Raw genomic sequence first — 22922 nt, 5'->3', positions numbered from 1 at the left:
TTTCTATGTCATCCTATGCAGTGCGTTAAAGAGAATAATAAAAAACAATATTGAAGATACAAACATTGTGTTACAATAAATTGTTGTTCATATTAACAAGCTGTATATGCTTTAAACAGGTCTAGGTCAATTTGGTTTCTCGTAGGGAACCCGGAGGGATCTTTATTGTTGTTTAGTTGTCTTCTCGTATCGTGACCCTGTTAGCAAGTTATGTCTCGTGCAAACCGGCGCCAGACTGAACCGTAGTGGCTACTTCATGGCATCTGCAACATGCTAATGTGATGCTATTGACTTTCTTTTTATACAGTCTATTTTTCTGATGGCCGTCCGACTTTTGAGGTTTGAAAGCTTTCTAATTATTTCATGACTGAAATTATAATCACAAGTACCTTTTTTCACAACGTGTTTGTTGTTTCACTCAAAAAAGATTGGGGCTTTAATATTGCCGTTATTAATAAAACTTGTATTTTAGTAATGTTAGTAGATCTTATTTCCAAAAAATATATATAAATTATTTTGTGTTTGGAAATTTTAAGAAATGTCATCAAACCGAAGAGTAACTTTAATCTATACGATACGATTACAATAATGATTTGCAAATGTGAATCCAATATGTTGTTGTTGTTTTTTACATCATTTTGGATTTGTATTTCTTCTAAATTGAATTCACGCCAGGTCTTAAAATTGTAAGCCAAATGGAATTGTAACGTAAAAACACATTGTGTTTTCATTATGAATCAGCACTCAGTACAAAACTATCCATCTTAGTCTAGCCTTTCGTCTATTAATTGCTTACTAGATTTTTTTCACGCTGTCACAGAATACTGTGGCACTGGCAATTAGCATGCGCATCTAATGCCACACCAGTATTATTAATTTGTTTAATAAATACGAATTAATCGGACGACGGTTTGTCCACGTGACGAAGTAAGTACAAGCGGTAAATAATATCGCAATGTCAAGTCGCAAGTGGACTGGTGTAGGTTACGAACTGGAATTATGGATTACGGCAATTGACGCGAAGGATTGTGTGTAAATGATATCAGCATATCCTAGTTTCTATTTCGCTTCGTGATTCCCTCTGTGTTTATATTTATCACAGAAAATTCAAAGAAGGTAGCAGCTGTGAGTTTATGGAGCCTTTTAAAAAAAAAAAATTTTTTTTCGATTATAGCACTTACAAAATATGTAAATAAAGAAATGTGTTTGTAGCTTTTTTTTTTACAAATTCTAATAGTAATGGTCTTTATTTATTTATTTTAGTGAAGGTTTTTTTTAACACAACGTTAATGTCGCACTGAAATTGGTTAATGTTTTCGAATTTGCAGTGAGAGATTGCGTTATTAATTCCTTTTTTTGTTCCCATTAATAATATTTGTATTTGTAGTTGCTACTTCTTTTTTATTTACTTGCATATTTTTTGTATTTATTTGTATGTAATCGTATGTAAGTCTATTTTATGTTGTATTTATTATATTTTTCAAATGTGTATATAAGTATATATTTTTATGTAAGTTTATTAAGATATAGCACCGTCCAGTTTGCTTATTCCTCTCCCTGCAATGTTGCCTGGAAGAGATCGCTTTTAACGAAAAGGCCGCCAATTTATGTCACCGTCTATAATTCGTTTTTCAAGCTTACTCTGTACATGTGGTGTTAAATAAAGAGTTATATTATTATTATTATTTGTATTTCATGTGAGTTTCGATTTTGTTGTTGGTTTGATAATTGTGAATCGATTGTCCTGAAACATGTTTCGGTTCATATTTCCGCCGTTTGATTTGTTTGTCGTTATCTATTTTCGGTTTTTATGAGTCTTCAGATTTTTATGTAGGTTTAGAAACTATGTAGCGCGTTTGAAATCGTTAAAAATGAAGTCATATTTATTTCTATAGATTCAATTTTCGATGTTTTTTTTTTAATGCGAGTTAGTTATACGATGAATTAACGTAAATAAAAGCAAATTTCAAAGCCATTACCATACCATGTCATACCATGACATCAACATGCGATAGCGTCAAATCTTGTTATTGTTTTAAACCATATTCAAATATTGAGAAACTAAAGCACGTTTTTTTAAACCTCTCCCAATACTAGATAGGCCAATTCAATTTCCGAATTTACACCCTTATCATTTCGAAGACATACCCTAGCCCGGAGGAGACAAATACAACAAACATACACAAAAAGCTTTTAACACCCAAACTCATATTCATTGTTTACGAACGTGAAAAAATAATCGGCCCGTCATTTTTCCTTTCGGCAATCTCGACTTTAGAACGACGGAAGTCATAAACGGGCGGCACTGCACACGCGTTATAACGCTATTACAATTTTCAGTTGAGCTGTTCGAATCGTTCGCGGAAGTTTTGAGCTTTACATGCGAGGGGTGGCGCGCGGCATGTCATCGCGCTTAGCTGTTCGGCGGAAGACTGTACACGATTTGCGAACAAGCCGCTGGCTCGCCATGCGCGGATCGCCACATCCATGAGCATCAACGCTCCACATTCATGGTCAATGCTAACACTGCTTCACGGCCCTTCATCTTACTTCTATAGCAGAGTTCCCCAAACTTTTTTGTGTCGTAGACCCCTTGCCATGTTTTTCCGTGTCGGGTAGACCCCCTACTTACCTGATATTGATTTCCTGTAAATTTCTAACTGTATTAAAGTTTAGTGTTAAAAACTTAAAGTAAAAACACATGTTAATTTATACATTTATTAATTGAATTTAAATTAAAACTACTCAAAATAAAATTTTGTATCTGTTATATAAAATATACGTAACATAAAATAAACTATAAATAAAATAACATAAGCAATAAGTAAATATTTTTAGTGAGAAGGATGAACCTGATGCTTTAATAATAAATTATCAACATTTAGCGTCAAATGTTAATGAACCTGATGCTTTAATAATAAATTATCAACATTTAGCGTCAAATGTTAATCTTAAATCTCGTCGGCTAATGATGTCTTGATATTATAAGATAGTATGATGTAAGTAAATAGGTACTATCAGTGTATGGGTTGAGATCCACTATCGTGGACCCCCAAATTTTTTTTCGCTGACGTAGACCCCTTGCAAGTTGTCATAGACCCCTAGGGGTCGATATAGACCACTTTGGGAACCACTGTTCTATAGGAAGAGCCGTTTCCCTAATTCGCGCCCACTTGTATTAAACATTTTCTAACAACGCGCAAATTGGAAAATAGCACGGTTCAATATTCTTAAGGATTCCAATTAAAACGTACCGAAAACCTACACCTACAATTAATGTAATGACAGCAGATGTCAATTAAGGCGCTATTTCGTGTACAAGCGCACTGAAAACAATACGCAGGTTAATATAACGTTTCCTTCTTCGACCCACACAAAAAGTCATAAACGGTGCTGGAGTCATTTCGAGGACATTACTGCAATGCGCTTTTTATTGTTGAAAAAAAAAAACAAACAAACACGCACACTTCTTTTATTTATGTTTAGCATCTATCCTGTACTGTTTGTAGGTTAGAGGGAACGAATAAATACTTAAGCGTACAGACGGAGCGCAGATACTGTGAAAATTTAATGTCCGGTACTCCTTAATTGTTTCAGAAAGCGGTGTTCATATTCAGGCGTTACGTTGGATCTTTCGCCTCTTTTTTTTATAGCTTAGATGGGTTGACGAGCTCACAGCCCACCTGGTGTTAAGTGGTTACTGGACCCCTTGGAAATCTGCAACGTAAATGCGCCACCCACCTTGAGATATAAGTTCTAAGGTCTTAGTATAGTTACAACGGCTGCCCCACCCTTCAAACCGAAATGCATTACTGCTTTACGGAAGAAATAGGCAGAGCAGTGGTACCTACCTGTGCGGACTCACAAGAGGTCCTACCACCAGTAAAGTTTATTCTCGACGTTATTTCGAGTTTTCGAAGTATATTTTCGACGTGGGAAAAACAAATTTATACCACGATTATACAGTACAGGGCATTCCGTAATCGTATTGATTTTTTTGTCACTTCTTTTTATGTTAATAACAAAAAAGTGCACTTGGATTTGGGAAGGGAACTTGCTCGTTCTGTAACTGAGCAGTCGCTTTTCACGGTAATCTAAAATGGACAAACCGTTTTTATGGTCAACTTGGGTATATCGAAATCGTAATGTAGCTCTTCGAAGAAATGTTTGAGTATTAAGCTATTTCCCATAACGTAATACGAGTTAGACATTTTGATTGTGAAAATAATATTAAAATACTCCAGTAATTAACCAATTAGTCGAAGTTTTCAATGAATTAGTCAAAAAGTTATAGTGATACCGGTTGAATTACGACTTGATTTATTCGATATTCAATTAAATAATAATAATAAAGTAGGAATCACAAATAGAACTGGAGCTCTACGTTGACTTAGTAAAAGTGTTATTCCAAATTGAAATATTGTAGTACCACTCAAAAGTCATCCTTATTCTAAACTAGCTGACCCGGCAGACTTCATAGTGCCTCAATCGATAAATAAAAGACCTAAACTTTTGTATAAAATGAACTTAAAACAAACAAAAGGAATCCATCCGACGGGGGACACATGAAAGGAAAAACAAAGTTGTTATTTTTATTTAATTCCGAGCATTTTCAAATGTTTTCATTTCCTCTTAAACCTTCTCTGGACTTCCAGGAATAATTCAAGACCAAAATTAGCCAAATCGGTCTAGCTTTTCTCGAGTTTTAGCGAGACTAACGAACAGCAAATCATTTTTATATACATTGATATATTTCACAAAAACGGACATTAAAATTTGAGTTCGATCGTTTGCTCTTGGTCGTATTTTGAGGGCGCTTTAAATAGACGTTTTGCGGTAAGGGTGTCTGGAAATAGTTTCATTCATTAAAATTTCCAATTCTGTTCTGACTGACTACTCACTTATAAAATTAAATATTTAATTAAAATTGGTAAGGTCTTCATTCGAAATCTAATTTAAAAGGTATTACCTGAAATACTAATATATATAGCAATTTATTTAGGTATTTTATGGGCAACGACTTGGCTCTACCTTTTGCATTCATGACGTCTATGATTGATGGTAATTACTCACCATCAGATGGGTCATATGGACATAAAGGCAAAAAGGTACTAAAGGTAGGTACTAGGTATTAAAGGTACTAAACTATATTATTGAATTAGTGATATGATTTATTCTTCTTCTACTTCTTGCCCTTGTCCCACATAATGTGGGATCGGCGCAGCATGTCCTCATATTATGCTGCACAGGGATTTGGCATGAGTTTTACGATCGGCCTTCAGTTTGACGTCGACTCTCCCAGGGTTATATCTCCATAAAAATATATCAATTGCTACGTGCCATACGAAGGGACTTTTTCGGTTTCTTCTTTCGATATACGTCTTTTACTTCATTCGTGTTTGGTTCTATGATTTCTTGTTTTTTTTATTATATACAAACCTTTAAAATAGACACGCATATAAACTCGCAATATGCGTTCCAGCTTGAAGGGTACGGTAGCCGTATATAAATGAAGACGAAATAGCGATTGCACATTGCCGTGCTCGTGAATTCCATTTGAAACATCGACTCATTTTGTATTCGAATAAACAAAACTAACAACGAAGAAAACGATAAAAATACTAGGAGCACTTTGCATAAATCCGTTTTTAGTGCCCAAAAGGCCAACGAATTGTCAATAGCAAGACGCGCAGTGTTTGCTTTAAAGTTTCACAGACCAAAGAAAGGAATACATTATTGTTCTCACAAAGCACTAGTTCGGTGTGGTGTTAAAAAAACGCCTTGTACGACGAAGGAAAAACATTATATTTTTATAAAAATCGTAATTTGAACTTTAAAGGAGACGGAAAATCGTGGGCCAAAAATGTAATAACTTGGAATGTAGTCTAAAAAATTTGTCATATTTTTTTATATAAGAATATAAAAAATCACCTCAATCCTCTTTCTGGGACCGAAGAAAAATGAGAAAGTTAGTTTTTGTCGGTATAAGGGTGTGATCGATTTAATTAATCGATTACAGGATTATAAAAAGAAAAACATTGCACTAGGTAATTAATGCAAAGTAATTAAATGAGCGATTTATACTTGTTGTATACAAGTGCGGTATACGCCGGATTTAATTGCGATTATATACATAAATGAAGAAAAAGTCTATTATTACTTAACAAAGTAATATGATTATCAATTTCAAATCGATTAAAATCGATTGCATTTTTGATGACAGCTTTGACAGTAAGCTGACATGACGTTTGTTCATAGATTATACAATTATTTTTTTCGCTTGTTGGTTTTTTCTGCTCTACTCGTTTTGTATCTTCGACGCATTTTGAGTGTGTATCTATCGGACTGTTTTTATATTTTCAACGATCACTGCTTTATTATTACGGATTCCAACTCTGCCAGCCTTGTACGACAATTGCTTCTAAGGGACACCGAAGATCGCTCACACGTTTGACTTAAAATTGTTGCATTGGATACTGTTGAAATTATGGATCGCTGTGTGAATTGTGGGATAGCAATTCCATATTCCATATATCATTGATATTCATTCATAATATGACATTTAAAAGATTATCCAATGAATATAATAAACATTTACTTATGCTTAAATAAGTTATTATTCAGCTCTTTTAAAGAGATTGTAACATAACCTAACTTTTACTAAATCTTTATTAACTCGGCTCTCAGATTGAGAAAACTTTTATAATTTTCAGCAAGGTACTGATAAATCTGAATCTATTAATTGATATTAGTTTCATCACGTTACATTTGGACCCAAAAATGTATGTAATCGTTTCAGTCTCCTTTGACGCAATTAATTACTGATGATCACGAACTAGTGCGAGTTGTCGTCACCTCATTGCAATTAAGATTCGAACCTCATATCTCAAGATGGCTTTTTTTCCTACCTATGCTGATAACCTTGGGAGGCTATTTCAGCTTCGCCCTAACATATAGGTGAGCTCACGGGGCTCAAACCGAAGTGTTGCTAACACTGGCCCTAGCAAGCGCAGTGCTTCGTAGAATCTACCACCCACTGAGTAGATCCGGCGAGAAACTCAGTGGGCTGTGTCTATGAGTTAATTCGCTCGTCGAGCCCTTCGTTGCAAGCGGCGGGTTCGACGAGGACGGTGACCGGTGTTTGTGGTACCAAAAAGCACCAAAAGATGGGTCGGTGACGTTGCAATGTATGCGGTAAGATTTGTTGTTTTCCTCTGATGTGATGTGTTTTATAGTAGATATCTTACCTAACAGTAACGTCTCGTCGTCGAGTGCGGTGACGAGCGAGTCGGTGCAGCAGGTGTTGGTGTTGTCGATGGAAATGCGCACCGAAGCGCAATCCGCCGGCGAGTGGGGCAGCTGCTCCGCCGATTGCGCCGCGACCCGCCCGTTCGCGAGCCGCAACGACGCTGCCCGACCCCCGGTACCTGTCGCCGCGCCGCCTCCACCATCATCACATCTGAAAGAGATAAGACAATTTTAGAACTATATACAATACTGATGATACTGGCGATTGCATGCAGCAGAGAAGCGAATGTTGCGATGGATGTGTGGAGTAAGGAGAATGGATAGAATACGGAATAAATATGTTCGAGGAAGTCTGAAAGTGGCACCTGTGACAGAGAAGCTGAGAAGTGCGCGTTTGGGATTGTATGGACATGTGATGAGACGAAATGAAAATGAGGCTGGTAAGAAAATGTTGACTATGAATGTGGAAGGATAACGAGGAAGAGGTAGGTAAGAAGAAATGGATAGATTGATTGAAAGACGATATGGGTAAGAGGGAGTGAGCGAAGAAATGGTATATGATAGAAGGGTATGGAAGGAGAAAACATGTTGCGCCGACCCCAGGTGATTGGGAGAAGGGCAGGATAATGATGAATGATGATACAATACTGATGTGGTGTTGGCCACGTATGCTAAGAATACCATGGACGTCCCGCCGCACCAACATCTCTATTATCAGGCAGTTAAAAATAGAAAAAACTCAACGCCTATCCACAACCTGCCTACAAAGAATATTGCAGTATTTTGGTCATGTTGCACGCAGGGATACCAGCAAGTTGGAACACCTTGTGGTGGTCGGTAAAATAGAGGGAAAAAGGCCTAGGGGTAGAGGTCCCAAACGATGGTCGGACCAAGTAGCGGAGGAACTGGGGGTACCTGTCAGCGACACACTCCACCAAGCTACAAAACGGGATCGATGGAGACGGCTGGTTAACGGAATCAAACGGAGTCACGATCCTCAGCAGTGAGGGACCGATCGGAGAGAGAGAGAGATACAATACTGAGATATGAATAATATGTATTTAGCGCCCATTTTGTTGACGCGCGAATGTTTTGTTTGGAAAACAAAGACAAATGGAAGAAACATGTGACCAGATTACGTGATTTTACAATTCATTCTTAATATAATTGGGTATTTTATTCCTACTTATACGTACGAAAAAAAGAATAATTGGGTATTAACATAACTTTTATCCGCTAATAATTATTTTTTATTGTTTGTCTTGCCCCTAGATAAACATAATGGATAACTCTGTTTAGTTTGAATCAAAGTAATTCTATTATACATGTTTTAATTACGTGAACTTTCGTGACGCCATACCCGATTTCAGTTAAAATGTTGCGCTGGTTTTTCGCGTGTCACCATGTTGAGTCGGGTTTTATTTAACCTTTGTCTTTTTTTTTAAATAACGAATAAAGTTTTGTCTGCTATAATTTTCTAAGTCGCGTTCATGATCACATTCTTTTCAAATATAAAACCCAATAAATATTGGCAGTTGTATGAATTTCCGCTCACGCATATTCCGTTGAATATTGATTGGTTGGTCTTGTTCATATTAACATCTCTGATACTGGAAATTCCAAATCGAGGGATGAAATTCTACCTTCATTGTAAGCTGTGTAACGATATTACAATATTCACGAGCGATCTGCCGCTCTCATCTTGAGATATGAGTTCTAAGGTCTCAATATAGTACAACGGCTGCCCCACCCCTCAAACCGAATCGCATTACTGCTTCATGGCAGAAATAGGCAGGGTGGTGGTACACCTACCCGTGCAAATTCACAAGACGTCCTACCACAATTAATGGTAGATTATTTTTTTACATTGTCTTTGACTCTGACTCTGACTCTGACGGGTGAAGTGTCCATAAAAATTACTACGATAATGCGGCCACCCACATTCATGTTCGAAGTTGGATTCAAGTCAAGAAGTTATACATAAAACCTTTGACACCCTTAGTGCCGGACCGCGTGACTAATTCGCAATAGAAATTGTCAGGATGGAGATAACTACTCGCGTGAGCACAAAATTCACTACTAAAAATATGACAATCCTGTTTCAAATTTGAAAATCATCGAATAAAATTGTATTTATTTGTGACGGTTGTGAAGCTGTTATTGTTACTTGCAATTTAATTAACACTAAATAAATTATAATGAGCATAATTTGAAAATGAAAAATACGTGTTGTTTTTTCATAATAAGTGAACAATTATTTTTCTGAGTTTTAAATTTTTCGAGATCACCTTTTACAGAGTTTTAAACGAAAAAAGTACATCCGTTTGGTTTCCTATCTTTGTTTTTATTACCCTTGTAGATCGAAGAGCATACGGCACCCCTGATGGTGAGTGGTTACCGTCGCTTGTAGTCGTCAGAAAGGCCAAGGGTAAATCATTACAAACAATTGTTATTTTGATAATACGTTTTTTTATGATTGAAAGATTGCTAGTGGCCCGGACGCCTTCCTAGTTTAACCAGGGCAGGTGGGCTCAGCCAGGAGGGGTGGAATTTGCTCACAGCTACCCGAGTACCTCCAGAGAAGACTTAACAACTCAAAAGTAGCCGCATCGCGAATGAATCTACTGTCGGATTGGAATCGCGACCCGCTGAGAAGATCCGGCGAGAAACGCAGCGGGCTGCTGTTTAAGTTGATAATTAAAAAAAAATTAAACAAAAATATAAATAAAAATTATGGTAGCATCATTCTATTGCTAGAGGCGTGATGTGTTGGGTCGTAAGGATTGGTAGGTTGGTTACTTTTATCTTCTATTTTTGCTTTACTTCAAAGGCACGTAAGTGTACACCCCGTTGGTTGTGAAAGTGCGGGAAATATTTTGATGCCTCCAATGAACACTTTTTTTTTTTTTTTTTTTTTTTTCCGGGCCGGGGGCCGAACCTCCTACGAGGTCCCCGCGCCTAGGGGGCGCGCGGGGTATGTGAGACTCAACGATCTGCAGGTGTTGAGAGCAGATCGCGGGCCCAAGGATTTTAGGGCCCACCCACTAAACGACTCCCCTGCACTCTTACACCCGACGTCCGATCTCCGTCCGGGGTCAGAACCCGTTCAGAGTAGGGGGGTTCCCGCGGTCAACACTACAACCAGACACGCGGCGCCACCCCGAGGACGCCCGACCGACGGGTCGTCGAGGCGATAGTCGACGACCAACGACGTCGGTCTCCGCGGTACGGCGGCCCTACCAGGCCGCCCGGGCGGTGCCGCTGGTGTTCCGGGATACCCCGCTGGGCCAGAACCAGCCTGCCGGGTCGGAACGCGATACACCGCCGACCGGGTTGCTCTTCAACAGTATGTTCGGCGACGACAGCGACGACGAAAATGCGGACCGCATCGCAGTCCGCAGCCGCCGACGCGCCGTCCCGTCCTCCTGGTGCCAGCGCGCTAGAGTGACGGTAGCGTGCGGCGCAGCCTCAACCCCCTTAGGTCGCCCCGTGACCATCACCGGGAGGAGACTGCCTCCTCATAGGGGCTGGAGCTGGACAAACGCCCTCCTCCGAACCCCGGCTCGACGGCGGCGACACGGCGCCGAGAGGGAAGAAGAGCTCTCCCTCTCCCGTTCCGCCGCCTCCTTCTGCGAGATGGTGGACTCGCAGAAGTCGAGCATCGCCTGCCAGGACTCGTCGCTGCCGAGCATCGTAGCCACGACGGTCGGAAGCGACAAGTCCGGTCCTATTTTTGCAACGAGGACGCGGCGCTGCTCCGCGAAAGCGGTGCAGTACGCGAGCGTGTGCTCCGCCGTGTCCTCGTTGCAGCCACTGCAGTGGTGGCACTTCGGCGTCGGCTCCCTCCGGGCGACGAGGTGCAGGTAGCGACCGAAACAGCCGTGTCCCGTGAGCACCTGCGTCGCTCGGAAGGTGAGACGTCCTCGGTCGCGATTCACCCAGTCCGAGAGGACCGGGCGGATCGCCTCGACAGTCCGTCGCCCGTAGGCGGGGTCCGCCAGGCGGCGAGACCACGCCTCGAGCACGGCACGCCGAGATTGAAGTTTCCGCGCTCGAACTTCCGCCGCGCCGGGACGCGGCTCCCCCCTGGAGCGGAGATCGCATCGCCACGCATAATCCGCAGCGAGCGCCTCCGCTTCTAGGTCCCAGGGAGGCGTCCCAGCTAGCACGCACGCCGCCTCAAACGAGACGGTGCGGTATCCACGAACCGCCCTGACCGCAATCGCGCGCTGCGGACGTCGCAACGCCGCAACGTTGTCACGGGTCAGGGCGTGGCACCACACGGGAGCCCCGTACAGTGCCATCGACCGCACCACCCCCGTGTAGAGGCGGCGCACTACCACGTCAGGCCCCCCGACGTTCGGCAACAGCCGACTCAGCGAGCCGGCAGCCGCCATCAGTCGGGGACCTAATCTTTCAAAGTGAGCGCGGAAGCTCCAACGACCGTCCAGTACGAGACCGAGGTACCGCAACCCGGTTGCCTCGATCTCAACGCGAACGCCTCCGATCACGAGGTGGGCCCCCTGAGGCGGCGCTCTCCGGGCCCCGTGAAACAACAGGGCCTGGGATTTATCAAGCGCCACCTCCAGACCCAACCGTCGGATCCTGCCGATGACGAAGGCCACCCCCGCGCAGGAAAGACGAGCAGACTCGCGCAAATCCTTCCCCCGGGCCACGACCAAAGTGTCGTCCGCGTAGCAAACTATGCTTAGACCCGGGAGAGGAGCGCTAAGGGCGCTCCGCAGGACCCAATCATAGCCGATGTTCCACAAGAGAGGGCCAAGGACCGACCCCTGTGGAACACCGCGCTCAACGGGGAAGCGGAGCACCGTCCCACCGTGCCCGGTGCACACGACCGACCTATCCTCGAGGTAGGACCCGATCAGCCGACGGAGATACGCAGGGACGCCATGATACTGCAGCGCCCCCGCGATTACCGACCAGGGCAGGGTGTTGAACGCATTGGCGATGTCCAGGGACACCGCCAGTGCAACCCCACCCCGGCCGACAGCCTCATCAGAGAGGGCGCGCACGCGCATCACCGCGTCGATGGTCGAGCGGCCCTCCCTGAATCCGAACTGCTCCGCTGACAGATCAGGACCCACTCCCGTCAGGTGCTGGACGATGCGGGCGGCCATCACCCGCTCGAGCAGTTTTCCCGCTTCATCCAGCAACACGATGGGACGATACCCCGCAGGTGAGTCCGCAGGGCGTCCCTCCTTCCTTAGCAGAACCAGTCTGCCCGTCTTCCACTGCTTTGGAAACCGCCCCGACTCGAGGCAGGCTTCAAAGAGCCGCACGAGCCGGTCCCCAAGGGCACCGAAGGCCAAATCCCAAACCCGACCGTGAACACCGTCAGGGCCGGGGGCCGCGTCTTTCCTCCGCATCCTCGACACGGCCGCACGAATCTCCTGCTCCGATATGCTCGGAGGAACCACCTCAGCAGGGGCATCACCGCTCACGTCAAGGCGTGGCGGCACGCCCATGAAGGGGGGCTCAAAGTCCCTCTCCATCCGCGGGAATAGCCCGGAGACAATATCCCGCAGCTGCTGAGGCTGGAGACGCTCCGTCACCGGGAGCGCCCACGGTCGCAATTTCTTGCGTACCGTCTGGTACGGGCGCCCCCAGGGATCCTGATCGAGCGTCTCCAGGAGCGTCTTCATGCTCTGAGACTTGGCCTCGCCGATGGCCCGCCGCAGAACCTCCTGCTTTTCACGGCAGTCGGCATGTAAGCGGGCCGCCACCTCCGCGAAATCCATACCGCGAAGACGGCGACGGCGGTGGCGGGCGCTTCGGCGGCGTGCCCGCACGCACTCCTCTCTGAGGAGTGCGATCTCGGGCGTCCACCAATACGCACCGCCACGTGGAGCGCGGCCGCTGACCCGGGGCATCGCAGCATCGCAGACGCGACGCATCGTACCCCGGAACCAATCGGCCTCCGACTCCACGTCCACTAGACGCGCGGGCATCGGCGCCCACGCGGCCACTGTGGCCGCCTCCACCGCGAGCACCTTATTCAGGCGCTTCAGTGCCCATCGTGGGAATGATCGGGGAGCGCTACGCGGGAGCTCCTCCTCGCCGCGGGCCTCTTCGGCCGGCGTATTCAACGAAGTGGAAACGGAGAGCTCAAATCGGACAAACCGATGGTCCGAGAGCGTCTCCGCCCCCTCGAGAACACGCCAGCCACGGACACGGCGTGCGGCGGACGGAGACGCGAACGACACGTCCACGTGTGATTCCCCGTTCCACCGCACGCAGGTCGCGACCGAACCTCTGTTCAGAAGACAGAGACCGGTCGCGAAAGCCCACTCCGACAGGAACTCGCCGCGCGAGTCCGTGCGGGGGGAGCCCCACGCTGTACATTTAGCGTTGAGGTCCCCCGCCAGTATCACCGGGCGAGACTCGAAGCGATGAACCAACGCCTCGAGCCCACCCAGGAACCGTTCGAACTCAGCGAGACTCCTGTTCGGAGAGAAGTACACCCCGATCACGACGGTTTCGTTGACCCTAACTACGACGTACCCGGATCCCCTGGCCACCATTCCAAGGGGGGTAACGCCGCTGACTGTCGCATCACGATCGCCACGGAGCCATCAACATCTCCGGCCCAGGAATCCTCCCGGTCGGGAGGTACGAAGTATGGCTCCGCAACGATCGCGATGTCAATGAACCACTCCGCCATGGTGTGGACGAGGAGATCCTGCGCCCTGGCGGAGTGGTTCACGTTCGCTTGGAGGAAGCGATGGACGTGATCCATTATTGAGGTGTCACGTCCATCGCTCCCTCGTCTTCCGTCCCACCTTGCGGCCCGACGGCCGCGGTGGGAACTGACTGGCCGGCTGCTTTACACGCAGCCGGCTCTTCCTCTGTTATTTTCTTCTTTTTCCCGCCACGCCTCCTCTTTGTGGAGGAGGGGGCGGAAAGACAGGCCGGGCCCCCAGCCCGATGATCGGCCCGCCGCTTCGCCGCGTCGCATAGCACGCAGTGTGGCGCGGCGGCTGTGCAGGAGACCGCTTTGTGTCCGGGCTGGCCGCAGCGGAAACAAAGCCCGCTGCGGTCCACGGCCGATGGGCACCTGGCGAGGCCGTGCCCGGTGCCGAAGCACCGGAGGCATCGCCAGGGGCGGGCCTTCTGTAACTGCACGTGGGCCATCACCCAGCCCACGCGCAGCCTCCCTGGTGAGTCGGCGGGCCGACCTTGTGGAGGCGTAGCCAGGAGCGTGGCCGCCTGCATAGGGCAACGCGCCCACGCAGTGAAGGCTCCAGAGTAAGAGCTTCGCAGCTCTCCCACTCTGACCTGCGTGAGGGCGCAATTGCCCTGCGATGCAATGGCGGCGGCCACTTCCTCCTTTGTGGCGCATTCATCCAGGCCCGTCACTTTGACTTCTGCCATTTTGACGGGCCTGTCTATACGCACCACTTCTGGGTCCGGCAGGATTTCACGGAGCCGGGTTGCTAGCTTGTCCGCGGCCGCACTGGTGTTGGCACCAGGACACTCCAGCAACCGGGCCCCGTTGGCGGTGTGCCGGACTCGGAGGCCACCCTCCACGCCCATGGCATCCACGTCGACGCTAGCGCGCGCCCGGGCCATCACCTCCCCATAGGTGAGGCCCTTTTCCTTGGCAGCCGGCAGCAGCTCCAATACGACAGCCGCCGACCGCGGGGCGCGCGGTTTTCTTGCCTTGCGCCCTCCCTTTCTTTTCCCTTCAGTTGCTGCTCGACCCACTACCTGGGGAGCATTGACTGTCGGAACGGGACGGGGGTTAGGTACGTCTTGCGCCCTCCTTCGACCCCGCTTCACTACCGTCGTCCAGGCTGCGTCCATGTTGGACGGGGCGGGAGGCAATGGACGGGGCCGGGGGTGTTGCGCTGGCTGGGCGGCATTCACACACCCCTTTGGATTGTTGCGGCTTCTGCCAGGCCCCGCCTTCGCAGGCTGGGGCGGGGCAGAAGCAGCAGCCTGAGGCCTCTCAGGTTGGGCGGGTGTTCGTCGCCCAGCAGTCTTGGACCGTGTAGTCAGTTTGGCCGCAGTGGCGTTCGCGGGCGCCGGTGCAGCCGCGGTCTTAGGCGTTAGTGATGCTTGCGCTGGCCGCTCGTGTGCCAGCGGTGGCCTCGCGCGCACTACTGTAGAGGTGCGAGCCTCAAGAATGGCTAGGCGTCTCTTGAGGTCTTCGATCTCTTTATCTTTTTCCGCCACTATGGCCTCTTGCACTTGGGATGGTGGTGGTGGGGAAACTGAACTGCCCCGCTGTCCCCGTACACCATCAATGGCCACACGCATGGCGGCCATCTCCTCTCGCAACTTTACACTTTCCGCCCGAAGCTCTGCATTCTCACTCTGAACGCAGGCGTACAAAGCCTGTAGACTCTCCAGCTGCGACCGCAGGCCAGCTGTTTCCTCCGTGGCAGTGCGCTGGAGAAATGCCTCTAAGAGTCTACCCATGGCAGTGACCACGCAATTCAGGGCATGCACGTACGTGCCCTTTAAGGAGCCTGATTTGCTCGCCACCTTGGAGACAATATCCAGAGAGGTTTCGAAAGTTTTGTGGAGGTCAGTGGGCTCAGTCTCCATAAGGGAGCGGCACAACCGCTCAACCTCTCCCTCCCTGATTCGTTCGGCCTTCCCACAACGGGTTCTCCCGCCTCGCAGCGAGCCGGCTGCCAATCCGCCGCAGGTTATCCGAACATCCTGTTCTTTGGCAGACGACGCCGCAATAGTCGCCGTTCTTTCCTCGACCGCCAAAAACTTGGCGGGCGCGGGTTCAATTTCCGAGGAGTCGGAGGGAGCGGAAGTCACCGGTCTCTTGACCGTCTTCCGCTTCCTCCGAGTTTTCGCATCAGCGTTGGCTCTGCTGGCGAACCGTCCGGTAGTATTCCGAAGCAAAAGCGGCGACTCTCGACCACTCGACGCGTAGCCCCTCGCAGAGCTTCGCGTCGAGCGCAGTGAGAGTGCACTGTCGCAACGCTCAGGATGCACGAATAGATCTTTTTCGCGGCTCGTGCTGCCGCCTCCTTCCTCTAGGCAATTGTTGCCCCCCCCAGAATACGAGGGGCAGCGTGCCTCCGATTGCTCGGAGGCACGGAGGGATTCTCCTCCCGCTGAGCGGGAGGTACCCTCCTGGGGTAATACTGTTTCACAATTGTCCATATTCATTTTTTTTTCCTTTCTTATTTAACCAGGGGTGAGGTCCCCTGGGATCAGGTGATGCCCTCGGGACTGGACTCCCTCCAGCCATTCATCCCTTCACCGGGCATCGGAGCTTGGGATTGGGGTATTTTTTATAGAGGTTTACGTCCTCGCGACCCCGTGCCTTGCGGCAGCGGCCACCGCCCCCCACTCAGTGAGGATTACGGGTTGGTCGGCAGCCCACCGAGTGCACAGGGCAACTCGGCAGACCACCGCCCCACGCTCGAAACGAGCAACCACGAAGCCACGCCGGCGAAGCGGTACCCCCCATATCTGGGGGGCGTTCCCCTGTAGCCGAAGCCGGGGACATAGCAACCAGCGGTCAGCAGCTGCGAAAATGCAGCGCTGACTCACTTCCACGACTACGGGGCACAGGGTGCCACCGCTCACGGCAGGCCGGCGAACCAGTGCCGTCGGAAGCTGCGATCTCCAGAAGGAGCACTCTTCACTTAGTGAAGAGTGTGGAGAGCGCAGTCCTTCCGCTCCTCCTAGTGCTGATTTTGGTCCGCGTCATCCGATCTCTTTCGTTGCAAAGCCTATCTAAGCTATCCTAAGCCTAACCCTAAACCTAGGACCTTAACCTACATCTAAACCTAACCCTATACCTAGGACCTTAACCTACATCTAATCTAACCCTATACCTAGGACCTTAATCTACATCTAAACCTAACCCTAAACCTAGGACCTAAACCTAAGAATCCTTGCAACGAAAAAGATCGGACGATACCTCTGGGAATGTCGCCCAGAGGATCCCGTTATCCGCCACCTACGGACGCGCCACGGTGGAAGTCCAGCAAAACTCCCCCACAGACGGAGCCCCCGGCCACGCAGAGTGCGCACCGGGGGGCCCGCCCAGGTCCCGGGCTCCAATGAACACTACTCTAACTCAAAATGTTGAAATTTTCGTTTTTCACGCAAATCGCTTCACTATTTTAAAAGTATTACAATTAATCATTATTGATGGGGTTCGAAGCAAGAGTAAATCAGCTAGTTACACAAAAAAACCATAAATATATCTGCAATAATAAAGATTTTATCAACTTTTTTCGTTTAAACGCTCCTCCTGTAAATCTACGAATTTGGAGTTAGCGTAGTGTTCATTGGAGGCATCGATTTTTAGGGGAATTTCTAACCGATTCTGATGATGCGTGGTAGCGTGTGTGTGTGCGTGTGTGTTTTCTTCCCTACCTATTCGCTTGTAGCTTAAGAGGCTATTCCAGCTATAGTAATGTGTGTTCTGGAAACTCCGTGGGGAGGAGCGTGGTGTTTCCAAGTAGTACAATCTAGTCCAAGTTATATGTAAAGTAAGGTAAGGAAGTAACTTGAATCAAATCGAAACTTTTTATTGCGATGCTAACGTTCAATTCTTCGAAATAGGTAATGTCATCGTAATGGGAAAACCCTGCTAACTTGCTGAAGCGTTTAAGAAGGAATATTTTATCCTTATAGGCGCTAAATTAGAATATACATTGATGAAGTCATGGTTTTTATTTTACAACGCCGAATGCATTATATTCAAAGAACAAGAGTGTTCGATTGTTGAGCAGTGTATGATTTGAGGTTGTCGTGGGCCTAAAGGATAAGATGCCCGGTGCATTCGAATCCCGCAGGCAGGTATCTACCAATTATTCTAATGAAATACGTACTTGACAAAAAAGGAATAATACCGTATAATCAAAATCAAACCCGCAAAAATTATAATTTGCGTGATTTCTGGTAGCCTTGTGAGTCCGCAGGTTCCACGACCCTGCCTATTTCTGCCGTGAAGCAGTAATACCTTTCGGTTTGAAGGGTGGGGAAGTCGTTGTACTATAATGTTAAAAAAAAATTGAGACACCATGAACTAATGTCTCGAGGTGGATGGACGCATTTCCGTTGTAGATGTTTAAGGATTCCGGTAACCACTATAATATCAAAACTATAATACACATATAAACTATAAAATTAAATCTCTTATCTCTTATATCTTATATATAATATATAATAATATTATAAAGAGGAAAGATTTGTTTGTTTGTTTGTATTGAATAGGTTCCGAAAATACTAAACTGATTTGAAAAATTCTGTCACGGCTTGGAAGCTACACTATTCCCGAGTGACATAGGCTATAATTTTTTTTAAAAAAAATTATGGGTCCTTACTAAAACCCCAATAATGTAACCCAAGGTGTAAAAAAATTACCTAAAATATTCTTTACATCGCGTGCCCTGCAAAAACTATTGATAATAGAATAAAATAATGTACTACGACTTTGTAGAACACATTATTATTTACAAAAAGTGTCGTGACAGCATATGTCTAACTATTATAATTATGCCACAATAAGTGTTCTTTTATTAGAAAAAATAAAACAACGTCAAATATCGTTGAAATTTTTGTTAAAGTCCCAAGCGGAGCCGGAGCGGGCCGCTAGTATAAAATAATAAAAAAATTTGGTGGGTTTTTACCATTATTTTCAGCTTTAATGAGTTCTCGATATTGTGGCGCCATTGAAAGCGCCCTGATAATGAGTAGACTAAAAACTGAGATTAGGATCATAGCTTAGTATGTGCAATATGCTTGCTGCTTGTCATACACCCCTTTTTTCGAATAAATAAAAAGGCAGTAAGCACACATATAACTAATTACCTTTACAGTTACTTAAACTCTCACTACATAGTAACAAATTAAGTTGATGTTTGCATTTGTTTCTTGCTTAGTTCTCTAAACCACGCATTCGATTTCGATACCCATTTTAACTAACAGAAAGAACGATAAATGAGAAAATTTTAAATACATATTTGGATAACACAGAGCTGGACTAGGATGGTGTTATTTAAAAAAAAACTGTTTTCGTACGCCCACATCGGTAACGTTTGCGAAATCAAAAGAGGAAGTGTGGTATCCATGATTAGCTACTCCGATATCGATCCTTTGTTATATGTCATACCAGATACTAGTGCGAAATAATTCCTCACAGAATGTACACTTTTTATTTTTTTATCATTTCAAACAAAAATGTAACCTCATACATATATATTTTTTGTTGATTAGATGGCTGAACGAGATCACAGCCCACCAGGTGTTATGTGGTTACTGGAGCCCATAGACATCTACAACGTAAAAGCGCCACCCACCTTGAGATATAAGTTCTAAGGTTTCAGTATAGTTACAACGGCTGCTCCACCCTTCAAACCGAAACGCATTACTGCTTCACGACAGAAATAGCCGGGGTGGTGGTACCTACCCGTGCGGAGTCACAAGAGGTCCTACCACCAGTAATCACGCAAATTATAATTTTGTAACAACATTAAACTCAGTGGGTCGTGATCGCGATCCGGTGGTGGATTCTGCGAAACACTGCTCTTTCCAGGGCTAGTGTTAATAAATTCTCTCAGTTTGAGCTCGTGAGCTCGTTCGTCTATCCATCTAAGTGTAGCTAGAATAGCTTCTTAGGCTAGCAGCGAATAGGCAGGGAAAACAATAAATCACATAACCGGTGATCAAGCGTCTTGTGAGTCCGCAAGCGTAGGTTCCACCAGCCTGTGCCGTCACCATCTACTGTGAAGTACTAATGCGTTTCGATATGAATGGTTGGGTAGCCGTTGTACTATAAAACTGGGTAGTTAGAATTTCATTCCATTGAATTAGGTGGTGCTATGTTATCATAGGTTAAAACTTCAATTGCTAGCTGGTTCAATAGATGTTACTGGGAGTAGGTCGTTGCGAGCTGCACTGGTAGGCACAACCGCCCTGCCTATTTCTGTCGTGAAGCAGTAATGCGTTTCGGTTTGCAGGATGGAATAGGTAGCCGTTGTACTATGAAACTGAGACTTAGAACTCATATCTCAAGTTGTGCTCATCTGAGCAAAAAAACATCATACGGTATATATAATATTATATTAATCAATGATATAGAAAACTTGTCAATACTAGGATGATATTGCTAAGGGCTAAGAGGATCCGAACTGAAACTATATTCACTGAAGACATCAGTATACGATTAGTAATAATAATACTTGTTTAGCACACAAATTTAGAATTATATGAAGCAGAGATTATTTTTCCCATGTACCTCCTATCCGACCTTAGAATGAACTCGCTCCTCTGAATACTATTAAATGATTAAACGATTTATAGCTATTACTAGAAATTACTTAAGCTAATACTATTAACTAGAGGTCCCGCAGTAGTCGAAATTCGACTATAATTAATTGGAATTGTAAGTTTGTACACTATTATGATTGTATTTTATACTTCTATAATCACAAATTTCGCCAAGACTACACTATAAAAAATATTAACAAAGACAAACCATATTCTATTCTCAATTTGACAACAGATGTCAAGAACAAAAGTTTGACAATAAATAGTATGCATGCATGGGTGCGTCAAATACATGGTATGTAGTGTGTGTAATGTTTTCTTTATTGATTTAATGTATCTTACAAGTATTATTTTTAAAAAAATATTAGCATTGTGCACTTCTCTATATTCTCTATAAGTGTGGAAAATTTCATACTCCTCCATCCGCGCAATTTTCGTAAAAAGGGACACAAAGTTTTTGCTTCACGTATTAATATATAGATACCTCACAAATGTTTTGGTTATACTGTTAATTTGTAAGAAGACTAAAATAAATAAATAAACGTCCTACCTAAAGTAAGATTTGAAAAGAATCCTCAACAATAGATAAGGGTGCCGTTGTGCGGTTACCATATCCGTAAACGACAGTGACCACTCACCATCAGGTAAATAAAGTACCGCATGCGGGAGCTCTTTAAAAATAAAAAAATCATTATTTAAAGTAGCAACAAACAGATATATTATACGAGAGGATCTGAATTTAATCTTTTGAAACATTTCCATCCGTGGTCGTTAAGTTAAGCTGTTAATAAAATAAATGAAACGATTGCGGGAGTGAACCGGATTCCCTTCAGATTTTATTCATGTAATCTATTTTCGATGCAATACGTATTTTCAGCAATAAATATTTGTTCGATATGTGTGGCTACTAGTAGGACATGTTTTATGTTTATTATTTAAACTATGGGATAATTCAAAGCTGGAGATAAAGGATGAATGATGACATATGAAGATAAATGGGATGAGAAAGGATAAGACGCTCGGTTTCATTATTATTATCAACCCAGAGATGTCTACTGCTGAACAGAAGCCTCCCCCAAGATTCGCCACAATCACCGGTTCTGCGCAGCGCAGGATTCGTGGGATAGTTAGCATAGGTTAGGATAGGTCGTCGGTCAACCTTGTGGGAAGACTACCCACGATGCGTTTTCCAGCGTACGATTTTTATCCCAGAACTTTTTAGCCTTAGTTTCCGCCTGTTTTTCGAGCAACATGCCCTGAGCACTGTAACTTTAACCTCAAAATTCTTCGAGCTGTGTCGGTTATCTTGGTTTTCCTTCCTTATTTCTGATTCGATGACGCAGGAAAACTCCGAGCATGGCCCTCTCTATTGTTCTTTGAATGGCTTCGAGCCTTCTGATAAGGCCTATTGTCAGCGATCATGTCCCACTACCATATATCATCACACATATACATTTAGACCCTCGCCATACTCCCTTTTAAATAGGGGAAAGGTCCCTTGGGATTTGGTTAGAGGTAAAGTGAATCCATATGGTTTAGTGCCACCATTCTGCCTATATCCTGTCAAGATAGGTGATGGCTTTCACGTTGTCATGTCTACGGACTCTAATAACCAATTTATGCCAGGTGGAGCCAGAGCTCACTCAACTACGCAATGAAAATGAAAAAGTGGGGTAAACAACCTTATCGCTCTCTCAGTGTTTATTGGTAAGCGTGGCCAATAGATGTCAAAGTGATTACCTACTTTGAGACTGAGGTTAAAGTCTCACTTGTAACTCGCTCTTCAAACCTAAACGAAAGACGGGATCTCGGAAAAAATGAATTTCAAACTTTTTAACACGTTTCCACAAACCTAAGATAAGCACATGTTTTAAATAAACACTACAATTCAAATTAAATATAACATATACATTATATTATATTTCAAATATTTATATAACATAACTAAAGCTAATATTTAAGTTAAACGTAAAATAGCTTCGATTTCGACGAACAAAACGGCCGAAAACATTGTTCTTAAAAATTACGTTTGAGATGTGACAAATTCGAAATGTGTCATTCAACGAAATTCTTTGGAGAGTCTTAATTTTCATTGAAAATACACAGTCATTTGTCATTTTAGAATAAAAGGATTGGGTTTAGGAGATGTTTAACGTAATGGTAGTCGACTTTTATTGTTTGTACAGAGCTTGGAATGAACAATGCATCACGGTGCGGAGCTAATCTACGTGTGCCAAATAAAACAGACGGTCTTAGGATTGACACCTACTAAGAAACTCGGATCGGCTCGGGGGAAACTAATGACCTTGTTTAGAATTGAGACAATGATGTTAGAAAAAATCGAAGTTAATGAGAAGAAATAATTTAGGATTTTTGACAATTTTTTGGGTCATTTTTTATAG

The 22922-nt window shown here is 45.0% G+C and overlaps 1 protein-coding gene and 1 long non-coding RNA gene across 21 annotated transcripts in view; one reads left to right on the top strand and one right to left on the bottom strand.

The window, feature by feature from the left end:
* Positions 1-22922, bottom strand: part of Ih (hyperpolarization activated cyclic nucleotide gated potassium channel Ih) — a 265759-nt gene that overhangs the window by 83174 nt on the left and 159663 nt on the right. For 7 of the 20 annotated variants that reach the window (XM_089735588.1, XM_089735592.1, XM_089735590.1 and 4 more), the window contains exon 3: positions 7248-7459. In XM_089735588.1, the coding sequence (XP_089591714.1) occupies positions 7248-7459 (212 nt within the window). Of the gene's footprint in view, positions 1-2148; positions 2441-7247; positions 7460-22922 lie in introns of those variants that run through there. The other 13 variants (XM_089735599.1, XM_089735605.1, XM_089735614.1 and 10 more) reach the window with 7 other exon arrangements.
* LOC149500823 (uncharacterized) lies at positions 963-2756 on the top strand. Its single transcript, XR_016324738.1, has 2 exons — positions 963-1030; positions 2341-2756. It is a non-coding gene; the product is annotated as an uncharacterized LOC149500823 (long non-coding RNA).

This window comes from Bombyx mandarina, chromosome 19 (assembly GCF_030267445.1).
Source record: "Bombyx mandarina strain Sakado chromosome 19, ASM3026744v2".
In the NCBI taxonomy this organism is placed as follows: domain Eukaryota; kingdom Metazoa; phylum Arthropoda; class Insecta; order Lepidoptera; family Bombycidae; genus Bombyx; species Bombyx mandarina.
Note: the sequence above shows the minus strand (reverse complement) of the source record. Positions and strands in the feature narration are given on the sequence as shown.